Source organism: Anser brachyrhynchus (genome assembly GCF_964034855.1).
Source record: "Anser brachyrhynchus genome assembly, chromosome: 2".
Lineage (NCBI taxonomy): Eukaryota > Metazoa > Chordata > Aves > Anseriformes > Anatidae > Anser > Anser brachyrhynchus.
In genome coordinates, this window is record NC_137695.1 from 98865224 (window position 1) to 98879191 (window position 13968).

The 13968-nt window shown below is 34.4% G+C and overlaps 1 protein-coding gene across 6 annotated transcripts in view; it reads right to left on the reverse strand.

Annotated features, from left to right (window-relative positions):
* The window catches only part of ZNF236 (zinc finger protein 236), a 74443-nt gene that overhangs the window by 40988 nt on the left and 19487 nt on the right, over positions 1–13968 (reverse strand). For all 6 annotated transcript variants that reach the window (XM_080581089.1, XM_080581086.1, XM_080581087.1 and 3 more), the window contains 6 exons: positions 13627–13751; positions 10171–10343; positions 7707–7853; positions 5714–5785; positions 2149–2352; positions 504–732 (listed from right to left, as the gene is read on the reverse strand). In XM_080581089.1, coding sequence (XP_080437215.1) covers positions 504–732; positions 2149–2352; positions 5714–5785; positions 7707–7853; positions 10171–10343; positions 13627–13751 — 950 coding nt within the window. The remainder of the gene's footprint in view (positions 1–503; positions 733–2148; positions 2353–5713; positions 5786–7706; positions 7854–10170; positions 10344–13626; positions 13752–13968) is intronic.

The window sequence follows — 13968 nt, forward strand, 5'->3', positions numbered from 1 at the left end:
ACAGTTGTGAACACAAATTTACAGCTCAATCACTAGTTTCAGGTTACAGACTTAGACATGCAACATCAGTGATGATCTGTATGAGGCAACAGCATTGTACTTGCGTCCCTGTGAGGCCTCATTTCCAAAAGAGGAAAAGGAGAGCTTGCAAGAACCCTCTGCTCTGGGACACACCATGAAATCCCAATCCTCCTCGAAGAAGGATGATATGAGAAACAGAGAAGAAGATTTCTATTTTCTGTCCTTTTCCAAAAATTCCACTGATCTAAATCCAGAATATTTAATAGTGTAACTTCAGTTATTGCTACTCCATAAGGTTTTTAGTATAAAAGTTATAAATTACATTGATCATAGCTTATACAAATACTGTATTTTAGATAAAAGTCGATGAAGTCTGTAACTGATCTGCAATGTTTTGGGAAATTCCTTTATAAAGTCATCAACACCCCCAAAAATACTGTAGTCTTTACAGCACAAAAAGTATCAAACAGTGGCAACATTACCAGGTAAAAATGGCGATTTTTTCTTAATAACCTTTTTTTCTTTTTTATCCAGTTTATCTGTACTCTCTTGCTCCTTATCTTGTTCTGCATTATTAGAGTCAGTCTGATGATTTGAGAGAGTCTGGACATCTGGGTTCTGATCCTGGGTCCCAGGAGTCTTAGCTTGGCTGCAGTCAGTAGAATGTGCAGAGACAGGAATTGAAGACAGCCCACTGTTCTCTAAAGCTTGCTAGAAGAGAACAAAACTTTTAGACTAGGAAACAAGCATTCTCCAGCTGCACCAATTTTTGTCAGACTGCTATTTAGAAGATGTAACACAAATATAATTAAAGGACTTACCTTTCAGAAAAGTGCCAGTTGTCTCTATAAAATCAAACACTTGCCAGAAATATACCACTATGTCTTATACCTACACTACATAAGAGGATAGTTTCCCATAAACAGTCAATTTGAAGCCCATTAGCTTAGGGAGAAGCCATAGATTGTATAATCAAAAAGAAAGACTGCTACATCAAAGAAAGACCTGGAAAAGTTCTCTGTTAACATATGATTGATAACCCTCTGACTGAGACAAGAGCAATGCACTCATTTCATGCACACCTGAAGGGACTGAAGTGGAGGCACTTTCATGGATACTATCACGTATGAGAAGATTCTGGATCAAAGACCTCAAACACATTTCAGTAAGACTGCAGACATTTGATCACTTGAAAGAAAACATTTTTATTTTGTACAATATGTTTAAGGTGTTAAATGCTCATACTTCCCATGTGTGTTGTTGTCGTCTTTTTGTTTGTTTTTTGATAGCTATCAAGAGTATAGTTATATTTTGTATTGTAATTTGCTGCAACTACACACAACCTTCCAGGCATTAGGGAACACAGCACAGGTAACATAGTGAACCTGCAAAGAGCTACATGTAACGTTCAGGTCTTTCAAAAAAATTCAAGTGGTTCTTAAAAGGTTAGAGATAAGGAATAGCTTAAAGGTTAGCAGGCTACCACCAACGCTAAAGAAAAACACTCTCTGCCCCGTTCCATCCTGTTTGTGTCTTTAATGCAGAGGAGGGTGCAAAAGAAGCATAGATAGTTGAACTACTGCCCAACTACTCTTCCATACTACTCAGCATTTCCTATTGCCATTACCAAGGACGGAATAATGGGTTAGACAAAACACAACCCAGGAAGGAATTTGCACAGGTAAGAAAAATTCCAATAGCCCATATTAATTAGATCAGGATAAAGGCCCAGAGACACTCTCATTTTTTAACTAGATAAAAATATTTTTCCCTATTAAATATGGCTACACTTTAAGAATCGTAACTTAAGGACGTGTCAAAAGCTGCTTCTAGGCAAGAGATAAAAAGTCAAAGGGTAAAATGTCCATGAATGGGTGTGTACACTCACAGCTTTCCTCTAGGCCATGTAATCAATCTTTGTAACCTTCGTTTTGTAATATTATATAAAACAGTATCCTGGCATGTTCCATTCCTGTTCGTTAGATCTTTACTATTCTCTCTTGACTGATAAATCATTTCAAAATACAGGAGGATTGCTGTCATTGAAAATACTGAAACAAAGTTTCACTAAAATAAAAACAAGAAAAAACATTGAAATGTAAAGATGTTATCACACACAGCTCTGACCTGCAAAATATCTCTATTGATCCCCACAGCAATGCTGAGCTGCTGACCAGGTTGTTGAGGCTGGTTATTTTCTACAGGACCTGGTTCTGATAACTCAAGGAGCTGCTGGATGACATCAGTTACAGCCTGTTGTCCCTGATTAGCAGTAGCTGAAGACACCTGGTTTTCTGTCTGCTGAAGAAGCGGAGACCGGAAATGCGTGGCCTGAAATATACAGCAGTATATTTGTAATGGAAGATGAAATGTATATATGAACTTACCTGTTCAGGCTCCCTTATGTGAAACGTCTGTTAACTGTCCACTACAAGGACTTTTATCAGACTACTTCACACGGATCTGCTACTTAAGGTCTTCTTACTCCGTTTTTTTGGACTTCTTCCCAAGATGCATAACTGTAAGCTTAAAGCTTGAATTAAGTTTGTAGCAACTACTGAACCTTCAACCAGTTTACAAAACACAGGGATCAATTACTGAATTCCACATGGAGAGGCCACATGAAAAGTACAAAACAGATACATGACGCTGATATGGTTGTCTTTTTATAATTCACATTTAACTAAAGTAAGTCCTTTAGAAAAGAGAACTTCTACTAGCTGAGATTTTTGTATTAAATAATTAGTGTTGTTACACTGAAACCCTTCAGAACAATCAAACTACTAACTTGTTTGCCTCCAACTTTCAATCTTCTAAATCTGAGCTTTAAACGAAACTGTTTATACTCTCAAAGTTTAAATATACATGGAGCTGTGTTCAAATACTCAAAAAACATCTTAGTCTAAAAATCAAATTTTTTCCATTCTGATTTGGTAATTGCATCCTTAAGCTACCTTAGTGACAAATGAAGAAAAAAGATTTAAAAACTTGGTATTTCTTTTTAGAATCACAAAGGTATTCAGTTCTCTTTCATTTATGAACTTCTCTTTCTTGAAACACACTGCACAAGTATACCGTTATTGAAACAAACGCTTTTAATCGTTTTACTGCAAAAAATAAATATGTATTCATATAGTGGCTGGCCCTGTAATTCTGTTTCTTGGAACACACTGAATATTTGTTTTTAATATTTCCCTTCCCCAAAAGTAATCACTTCCAGGCACAAACGCATATACAAAACACTATATCCTTTAGATCATTTTTGACAAAGAACAATCTCAGGCTTCACACATGTAATATTTCTTTCAATCTGAAAAGTCCCCAAGATTTTCTTTATATTGACACATTACACAAGACAGTTAAAATGACATTGTCACCACATTTGAGAATGGTTCCAAAGACACGTATAAAGAAAAATCAGCCTGATTCCAATTTCCAATTGAGTTCTGAGAATTTAATGAATTTCACGTCTTTGCATGAGACAATATAAAATAAACCCTTCTCTCATTTTTCTTGCATGCAAGCAACAGAGTAACACTTGCTATTTTGTTGCTATTATAATTAGTTCATCTTTTTTCACCTCACCAGTGGGACAGATGGAAAAACTTTTCAGATTCCAATTTAACAAAAAAAATAAGCATTTCAGTAAGTATTTTACAAAAATATGACATGTTATAAGACATTTTCACAGTAACAAACAGGAACTGAAGCAAAGCATGTTGTTAAGGACTGAAACAGCTCTTTGAAAAGACTGCCCTTTTTCATGAAACAGAATGCAGGGAAGCCTAGACCAAAATAAAATTCTCCCAGGTTTTAACACAAGAAAAAAATTGCTAATGAAGGAATTAGCTCAACATCATCTTCAAAATTACATGTATTTAGACAGCGTGTTCACGTATTAAACAGCAGTATGTATATAGTCTCACTGAGGTTATCTTTTTTGAAAAATACATGTATGCATATGAAGTTTGTTACCATTAAGCTGGCCTGTTAATTATGAAAAGCTTCAGAGATCTCTTTCTAGGTTTCCCTTAGAATACTTAAATATCTAATTTTAAAAATAGCATAGAAAATGAAGTATTATATCATTACTTTGTAATTCCACATTTGTTCAATTAGAATAGTGAACCTTGTGATCACAGGTTTTCTGATCTGGCTGTGTAACTAACACAGACTGCACTGCTGAGTCGATTACTCCCTCAAGTGAAGTAACTGTCCAGAAATTAGTCTTTTTTTAATTAAGCAATTTATTATGGTAACTTTCTATTGCTAACAAACTTCAATGAGTTGCTCCAACAGTAAATTATCCACACTAAAATTCCCTACGTCATTTCAAAGTGTGAATTTATCTAGTTTCAACCCTCAAGTCTCTTTTCCCTCTCTTTTTAATAAAAAAATTATAGATTTTTCCCTTTTCTGCAAAGCAGAAGATCAAGTCATCATTAAATATTTTATCTGATGGGCAAAATAGATACAGCTCCTTGAAACTCTTTGGTAACAAAACACATCATATAGTTCAAGAATTTTGATGGGTGATTCCTCTTGTATCTTTCAATACAGATCATGAATAGTGGACATAATAAACAGACAAATGATAAAAGCAAAAATTGCCAGAATGAAATACAAAGTGCATATAAGCTTTTCACTTTCATGCAAACATTCTTCTCAAAATAAAAAGACTAAACGGATCTTTGGAGGCAAGAAAAATTTTGATTTTTGCTGATGTATCAATTATAACCTTTTTAATCCCTATTATTATGAATAAAATGTCTGTCCTTTGAATTTGGCTCATTTTTCTGGGCCAAACTTCCCAGATGTGCCCAGGCTGCCCATCTGATGGCATGGGAACACGCACATCTTACAATAAAGAATGAGACTTCGAAAGCATGTAAGAAAATTGTTGCTGATTCATCTTTGTACTGAAGGTGCTGCCATATGCTCCTTTTCCTCAAAATTCCCACACATGTTACAATATATAGTTGCTAGTTCAAAAATAGAAGGTACCCTAGCAAGGGGAAAGAATTCAAGTTTCTTCTCTGCTAGACTACAAGGTCAGACCTCCCTTTGCTTGACTTCCTAGATTCCCCACATATAAGGTGAAGCTGATTTTGCAAAGTTGCACACAAAACGCCTGGGCACCCAGCAGCTACTAAGGTATTCTCTTGAGAAGACGCTAGTTTGAAGAGCCTGAGGCTAAGGATGGAATTGGAGACGGTTCTCTCACTTGCTAGGGAAGACTATCAGACACTTCTTTGAAGAAGGTGGGAATGGGGACCCATTGCTCCCAGCTGGCACCTACCACCAGGGAGGAACCAGCACTCTGCATCGTAGAGGGAACCACAAAACAGGACACAATGACACAGAAGCCTAATTTCAACGTTCAGATTCAACAAAAAAATAGGCAGAACCACCCACTTGACTCAAAATTTGACGAGAAGGTCATCAGCTCCTCTTTGGAGCTTGCTTTGTTGGAAAGCTTTTGAAAATAATGCACCCTACACGAAGTCTTTTCTCTCCACAATACCTACATGCAATCACCAGTAAGTCTGCCCTCATATATCAGCTGGTAAACTTATCACAGAGGACAACTGTGTATCTTTTTTCCACCAGGAAGTTTACCAAATTCTGTAAAGTTCCTCCCCTTTCTATTCTTGACAAAACAAACAAACAAACAAAAAAACTCTATACTTACATTCTTCCATTTATTGTCAACAGGTTGCAAAAGATTAGCAGGAGATGTTGTTAAAGGCTGGGTGACAGAGTCCTACAAAGATATAAAAAGCAGTATTTTAAGCTTTTGTACAAAAATAAAATAAAATAAAATAAAAAACCAAACAGTGTAAGTACCACAGTTCACTTTCCTAGAGCACTGAGACTACAGAGAGGAAAAAAGGAGACTACGGGAAAGATACGAATGCACATAGAATCACCAGTGTTGCTCCATAGTTTATATATATTAAACAAATTTTAGAAAGCAACATACCTGAGCTATAAAGCACTGATGCTGCAAATACAAGTAACAGCCCTGGAGTAAGCAAGTTTACAAGATGCACCTATGTATCAGAAAAGAATGCATTCTTTGGTAGTGCAGCAATACAGGTGACATCAACTTTTGGAATGAATGTATTTAAGACAATCATTGCTCATCTCCACATCCATAGCAAGGGATGACAAAGAAAAATCACAAACTTTAGAACAGGAAAAGTATTATACAGGAAACCAGTTGTTAAAGAAGATCCGCAAGTTGCGATCAGAATAAGGAAGTCAGTTCTAATGTAAGAATGCTAGTGCTAATCTAAGAATCTTTCTACAGCAATAAATAAATCAACCATTACATATCTGCAATTTCAGAGGAAAAGTTAAATATGGAAGTGATAATGCTCCTAATACACAATTAAGATGTCAGTCATCTTTGTTCTTCCTTATTAAACTTCTTGGCATCTGTTTTTAAAATGAATTATTTTTCTTCTGTTTTGCTTACACCATTGTGCAGAGATATTATTTTTCATTGCCTTCATGCAAGCAGAGATAGATGCATGAAACAAAGGTAATGACAACACACTTCTGGAATATCAATATGCAATTCAAATGCAAAATACTCAATCAAGCCAAACAAAGCAAAAAAACAGAGCTGGCCAGGGAAATCAAACATTAGTTAGGTATGAAGGAATCTTTCTCCATTCTGCTTTTAAGATAAAACTTGTGAATGTGAAGATCTACAAAAAGATGTATAGATTATATGTACTTTCAAGTAAATAGGACACATTAGTTCTCCCTCCCCACGAATTAACCTGGAGACAAATAGCATCTGCAATATAGAAGCGCAGCTTTATGGAATCTAAAGAAAAATGGTTCTCCACACAATACTACTAGACACTTGTGTCAACAAGATACAGCTGCATAACAAAGCTCGAACTTGAAATTTTATCCGCCCCCCCTTCAAAGTCTGATATTACTTGTCATACATTGAACTTCAGAGCATTGAAGTTGGAAACGGTAAGAAATAGCAGAAGAAAGGCAGAAAAGGTAGAAGCTTTCTTCAAAGAAGAAAATATATTACGATGTAGTAAATATGCACAGGCTTAAAAAAACAGTCAAATGAAAGCAGAAGCATTTTTTGAATCTTAGCATTTTCTTTTATTTCGGTAATGAAAGAAAACACATTCAGTATTGCTAATAAAGCTAAGATTTTTCCTTTACGATCTTGCCAAATAAGAAGCTAACATTGAAAACAAATTATAAGAAACACAAAAAAGAAGAATCTCCTCCGTATAGATTAGAATTATACCAACAATTAATTTATGAAAATGAGTTAACGCTATTAGGTACTTGGAATAATCTAGGTTTCATTGTTCCAATAAAACTTCCAAATTAGTTTCATTAAATACAAAGAAAACCTTTCCTTCCCACGCAATCTGTAACTACAAGAGTTATGTTTTAATTAGTTGTAGAATAAAATCATTATATTTCCATCTAAACCCTCAAACTGTAAATCCTTTTTTGCATTTACTTGGCCGATCTATGTTGTGCCAATATGCAAATCAATTCCAAAAAGACAAATCTAAAAAAAGACAAAAGACCTACAACAGGTCAGAACTAAAGTTAAATGAATAATTACTGGAATTAAAATATAGACCCGATTAAACTCTTATGGGAATTTTCATAATATACTGAGTGAAGCTTACCGCTGTAACATGAGATACATCTGTTGAAGAGCTCGCAGAATTCTGTTGACCACCCATGTGCATCTTGCTGATATGCGTATTCAAACTACCCAAGCTTTTGAAGACACAGCTACATTCTGTACAGTTGTACGTAGGGCCATTCTTGACCTTCAGGAAAACAAAAGTGTTTAGTACTCATTTTCCCTAAACCTACCTAGTTATCTTTTACATTATTTATTTGCATAACAAATGTACCATGGGATTATGAGAGTTAAAACGGTCTATTTCTCCAAGTTACTGATATCTTGTTATGGAATCAGTCTGGTATCAAGTCAACTGTAATCTATGTGCATGACTCATCTTCACTTCTCAACGCTGGAAAGCACAGAGAGCGAGACAAATGTCATCTGGCTAATCAGGCTTCAGACTTCTCTTTCCTTACAATTTCCTACCATTACACACAAAAAAAAAAACAAAATGCAACTTTATCAAATAAGATGTGCCTGCAAAAGTAACAACATACTGAATACAAACTGAAGTCTGGAAAAAATGAAGGGAAAGAATGCAGATAGTTTATTTTCAGATTTTGGTTCTCTTTTGTTTACTTTTGCAAAAGCGTCTTTGATAAATTTCCAAGAACAAATAAAATCCATTTTTCAGGTCTGAGTAAAACAAAGAGATGTGGCCAAAGGCTATTAAGGACTGCACGAAAAAATAATGGTGAAGGACAGGGAAGCTTAATGTACTAAGAAAGTGATCAGCAACAACTTGTTTGAGACCTCCAGGGCAAGGGGTTGAGGGGACATGAGGTAGTTAAGGCAAATAAATGTGCAGTTTCTAACCATGCTCACATCTCACCTCCCCCTCCTCAGTTTGTCAGATAGCAGTAAGATCCAGTGCACTACTTTCAGATATGCAGGGGACAATGAAGTCTTCAAACAAAAATACGCTCTTCTGCTTGCAATGTAATATGGAATTCTATTTTCTGATATTAAGCTTTACCTCTTTCTGAAATGTCTTGTTACCGGTTATCAACTAATAAAATACAGATAAGATTAAATGGTGATAAACCAAGTGGGAATCATCCTGTTTTATCACCACCTGTAACAATTTTTATTGTGACTGTTTCAGAATTAGAGTTCTGCATACAATCTTGAAGGAAATACAGTGACAACAAGAAAAAAAAAAACAAAAGATCCAAAGCCGTAACTAAAATGTATGCTCAGGATCATGCAACACTGCATGAGATGTGACCAAGAGGTAGCATTTATGACAAAACAGACAAAAAAGTGAAAAATATACTTGGCTTGATACCCCAAAACTTTAATATTAAAGAAATCCATGCAAATTATGAAATTAATGCTGATGCAGGTTTTTTATATAGCAATAGCTATCGTGTATAGGAAGTTGTGAATAACAAGGAAAACGAGTCATACGAACCCGTATGATGTGTAAACATGATTTAATATAACTACAAGTAATATAAAATATTCTGTTAAGGACTGTATCCTAAAAATAACAAACTATCATACTAGAAGGTTCCATAGTAAAAAAATAAAAAAAAAAATCAGATAAATCTACCATTGTAATACAATAATCGAAAATGAGAATGTAACTCTTTCTTCTAACTCTGACAGAGCAGAGAAAGCATCCTGCATGCAGCAAAAAGAAAAAAAAGCTGCCTGTACCACTTTATACCTCCAAAATCAAAACTAGGTCTCTTTCTATAGGTATTTCAAACCACAAATCACTGAAGTTAGTGCAGTAATTACTGAACAAAGTTGCATAGCCAGTGCTGCTCAGAAGACTATATTGTATCAGTACCTTAGGTATATTAAAAATTGTCTGTCACAAAGAAAAAAAATATCAGCATTAAAAAATATATCATAAAGAGGTCCAAGTTTTGTGGTTTTTTTTTGTGTTTTTTTTCTTTTAAGTCTTATTTCATGATTTTTTTCTGGCTGTAACTGCAAAGCTTCTGAGAGAGGCTGCAAGATGCATTCTTCAAAGACAATTATAAACTGTGCTTTATATATATAGATAGTATATCTATACTTTATGAATATATAGATAGTAAGTTGCTGTTTGGGCTTGAAATTTCTCCTTTTCTACTTCGCAGTTTTTGGCTTATTTTCACCTGATTCCAGACCTCATTCTCTCAATACTGAGGTAAGTAGCATTTTTAGCTATTAAAGGAAACAACGTTTTAATCTTTCAATGTACCGAAAAGACAATGGTAAATGAAGGCCTTGCTAATTATCCTAAGCATCCATTTATTCAGATGAAGCTATTTTAAGCAAGCTGAATTTGCTGGTAAAAGCCAACAAACTGGAATCTATACTACAGCAGAAAATCTATATTGGCTGAAGAAAGCACCAGTACGCACAGAAATAGCAAACAGTACTTTTTAAATACTGAAAATGAAAGGTTAAACACCAATATGCAGTATATTAGCACCAACCACTTTATGAATAATTGCATTTACCTCTGAATGAACTCTCTGTATGTGTGACTGAAGATTGCCTTTCTGAGAAAAGGCAGCAGGACAAAAGGCACAAGCATGGGGTTTTTCACCAGTGTGCTTGATCATATGGGTCTGCAATGCCCCCTTCTGGTTAAAGGCTTTTCCACATTCACTACATTTAAAAGGTCTTTCACCTAAAGCGGGGGAAAAAAGGCAGCTGTGGGGTAAGAGGCTTTAAATAAATGTTAGCAGTTTCCCATATCTGAAAGGAAAATTCTGTCACTAAAACAAATTATTGCATGTAGATAGATGTACGCACATGGATGAGAACAGAAACACAAATTATTAGATGTTTTGACAGTGACTGTTTACTTCAAACACTAATCCTAGCATCTAGACAAAGATTTGAAACTTTTTCACAAAGCTATGACCTAGGTGATCATTACAGTGTGTAAATTAAATGAAACCTGTACAAAAAATATTTAGAACAGCTTCACTCAACCTGCGGATCTAAAAAGTTACTATGCAAAAGCACCAGAGGAGGAAAACAAAGAGGTGAAAAGGAGAGAAAAAAGGCAAAAAAAATCATTGGCTATTCCTTTACACCAAATCCTTTTAAACATATACACCTGCATGGACACAAACAAGCAGGAGGATTAAGGAGGGCACATAAAGTAATAAATAAATAATGCTCAAAAATCTAACCTCTTATTTAGCTTAAAATCAAAGTCGTGCAGCAACACTGCAAAAGATTCCTGCCCTACAATGAGTATTAACAACCACCTATCCAAAAAGGTGCAATAAAATAATATTCTTATTATTTGGGATACTGTACAGCCCCACTCAACAACTAAAACTTTGAATGTTCTTTTTCAAGAACATCATATTATTATTGAACATTAAAGAAAATCCTGGGCAATATTGTTTCAAGAATCTGTCACTATTCTCTGATTTTAGTGTTTTCAATATTGTACATAGCTACAGTTATTTGCACATTGATTAACCCTCCTCCCCCCCCCCAAAAAAACCACAGAAATGTTAAGTGATGAAAAGTAACAGAACTACATTAACACATTACAAAGCTGCATGTATTAAACAGACATCAAGCACAAAATTCAGTTTTTTATAACTTTGTGTCTCAACTGACTACTGGAAATTTCCACTGTGAATTGAGTATTTTTATATATATATATATATATATATATATATATATTTTTTAAATGAAACAGTTTTGCTGTTAACTCCAGGACCCTGAGAAAATGTAATACTTTGCTTTTGCACATTTCTATATCAAAGCCACTACAGGTATGCTGTGCATCTGCTACAGGAATAAGCAACAGTATTTGCTAAATATTATTCACAATAAAGCAATTTCAATCAGTGTTTTTGTATTACTTCTGATTATATTAGAAACTGTAGTTTACAACTAGTTTAATGAGATTAATTCTTAATTCGTTCTCAATTATTTCTTAATTAAGCTCACATTGTTTGCAGTGAAGGCAGGCATTTTCAGAAACAGGTTACAAGATTTGATGCTATGATATTCTTAAGGAACTGTTCTGCTGCATTTGGGTTTTGAAGATGTTTTAAGGTCTGCGGGTTTCATTATGCATTTTTTAATACAGATTAAATTCAGGAACACATTCAGAGCTTCTCAAAACACAGTGACAAAATTCATATTGGGATTTCCTAAGTAAAATATTTAGTTACCACTACTAAGTGCTAGTGGACACAGAAGAATTGCCTCTATTTAAGTAACTTTCATTACACAAACTAAATCTTAATTCTAGCGCGGAAGTGTGCAATACATGTAGCTCTCACGCATAACAGTAAAATACCAATTGGTGTGTGCGTGGTGGGAGGGCATTACTCTGATTTTAATAAGGAAATTTCAAAATTCGAGACTTTACCCCACCACCAGCCTGCAGGGTGAAAGTGCTTTAATAGCTATCAACAAAAAAGTAATGCAATCATGATGGTAGCGTAGTACTGTACATGCACCACAGACATACTCTTTCCAAAATTAAAGATGTACATATTCTAAATTCTCCCATATATTACAGAGTGCCTCAAGCAATTGGATGCCAGACAGATTGGCTATGGATTTAAAGTAATAACGTAATTCGTATCTTAAATTAATATTTCCTAGCTACTTGAATCTTGAAATGACATACTGTCATGTGTAGATAGGGACTGTTTTTTTTGTCTCTGGTTTCCCCAATAGACAAATGTCTTTTTATTCTTCAAGAGAACTGCGGATGTTCTTGAACTTATTAAAGCTTCACAGATGTGTCCTCAACCAACTATAATTTTGCTTAATTCTGATCCAAATAGCTAAAATAACATATCAAAGAGACTAGACTCTAAAATGAGAAAACTACTTTTCAATGACTTTTTTGGGTATTATTTTGAGGCAACTTTTAAGGCAGGTACAAGGGTGACCTCTTGTGTCACTGCATCATAACTAAAATCTGTAAAACTCTAATGTTCCTATGAAAAGGTCACACAATGAAATTCTAAGGGAATTTTTATTTCTTTTCGTAAACTGTCATTCCTACACATGACGACTCATGATATCACTGTCTGAGCATAATGCTAATAGATAGAATATTGGGCAATTAAATCATTTACTACTTTAATTAGCTAAAAACTAAACAAGCAGCAATTTATTCATAGGATGGAAAATACATATAAATTGCACATCACTGCAGCACCTTCAATGTTTTACTTAAATCCAATCTCATCCTATATTATGTATGGCTGGTTAAAACTTAACTATTCTTACAGTTCTCTGTACACTTCCTCCTAAACTTTCGTATTAATTTCATACACTACTTTTTTCAGTTATTTCTATTGTTTAAGGATTAAACAAATACACATTCTTTTTAAACAAATTTAGCCCAAACCACCTGCTATTCATTCTGCAAAATTGATTAGTCTCCCACTCTTCTTTAAATATCAAAATTACAGTCTTATCACCTCCTAAATTCACTTTGGACATCCTGAATGTGGCAGTTACAGTAAGTTAGGAAAAAAATACAGGTTTAACTTTAAATAAATTGATATAAAAACAAAAGCAATGCCACTAATTTACTATTTATTCTCACGTATTTCCACTGGTTTTGAGATTTAACATCTTAGAATCTGTTCTACAGAATATGCAAGATCTTACTTAGAGTAACATGCAAGCCCTGATCCAGTGAGTCAAATTTTACAGCCCTCTGAAACTGTAAGAACTAAGTGGCATTCTGTAACAAACGAGGCCTACGAAGTACTTAAGGTTTCCAGATGTATATCATTAGAAACAGTTTTTAAAAAGTCTTAAACATATAAATTTTCCTCATCAAAGGAATTACATAAAAGGGTTTTTAAACCAACAGATATCATAATAATGTTTCACATCCCAACAGGGAGAAAAGTATTTAACATTTCAAGGGGTAATAGAATTTTGTAAAATAGTTGCTTTCACAGTCTTACCTGTGTGTATTCTAACATGTCGAGTTAACTGACTTGGTTTTTGGAAGGTCTTTCCACAGTGAGGACAGGAATAGGTAAATCCACTTCTGTCAATGTTTCTGTTATAAGATCTGGTATTTGATACCCTGTCATTTTAAAAAAAATCTTTTTAATCCTAATATTAAGCATTATTTTGAGGGAATTTATTTTACTGCATCTTTTTTTTAACATACACCTTTAATTACATGAACATACATACCATCAGCTGTATTAGTTTAAAAAAGTTCTTTAAAAGTGAAAGAACAATGGAAACAGTTGGAGACCTTTAGGTCTACCTACACAACACCACCAAGAATTTTATAG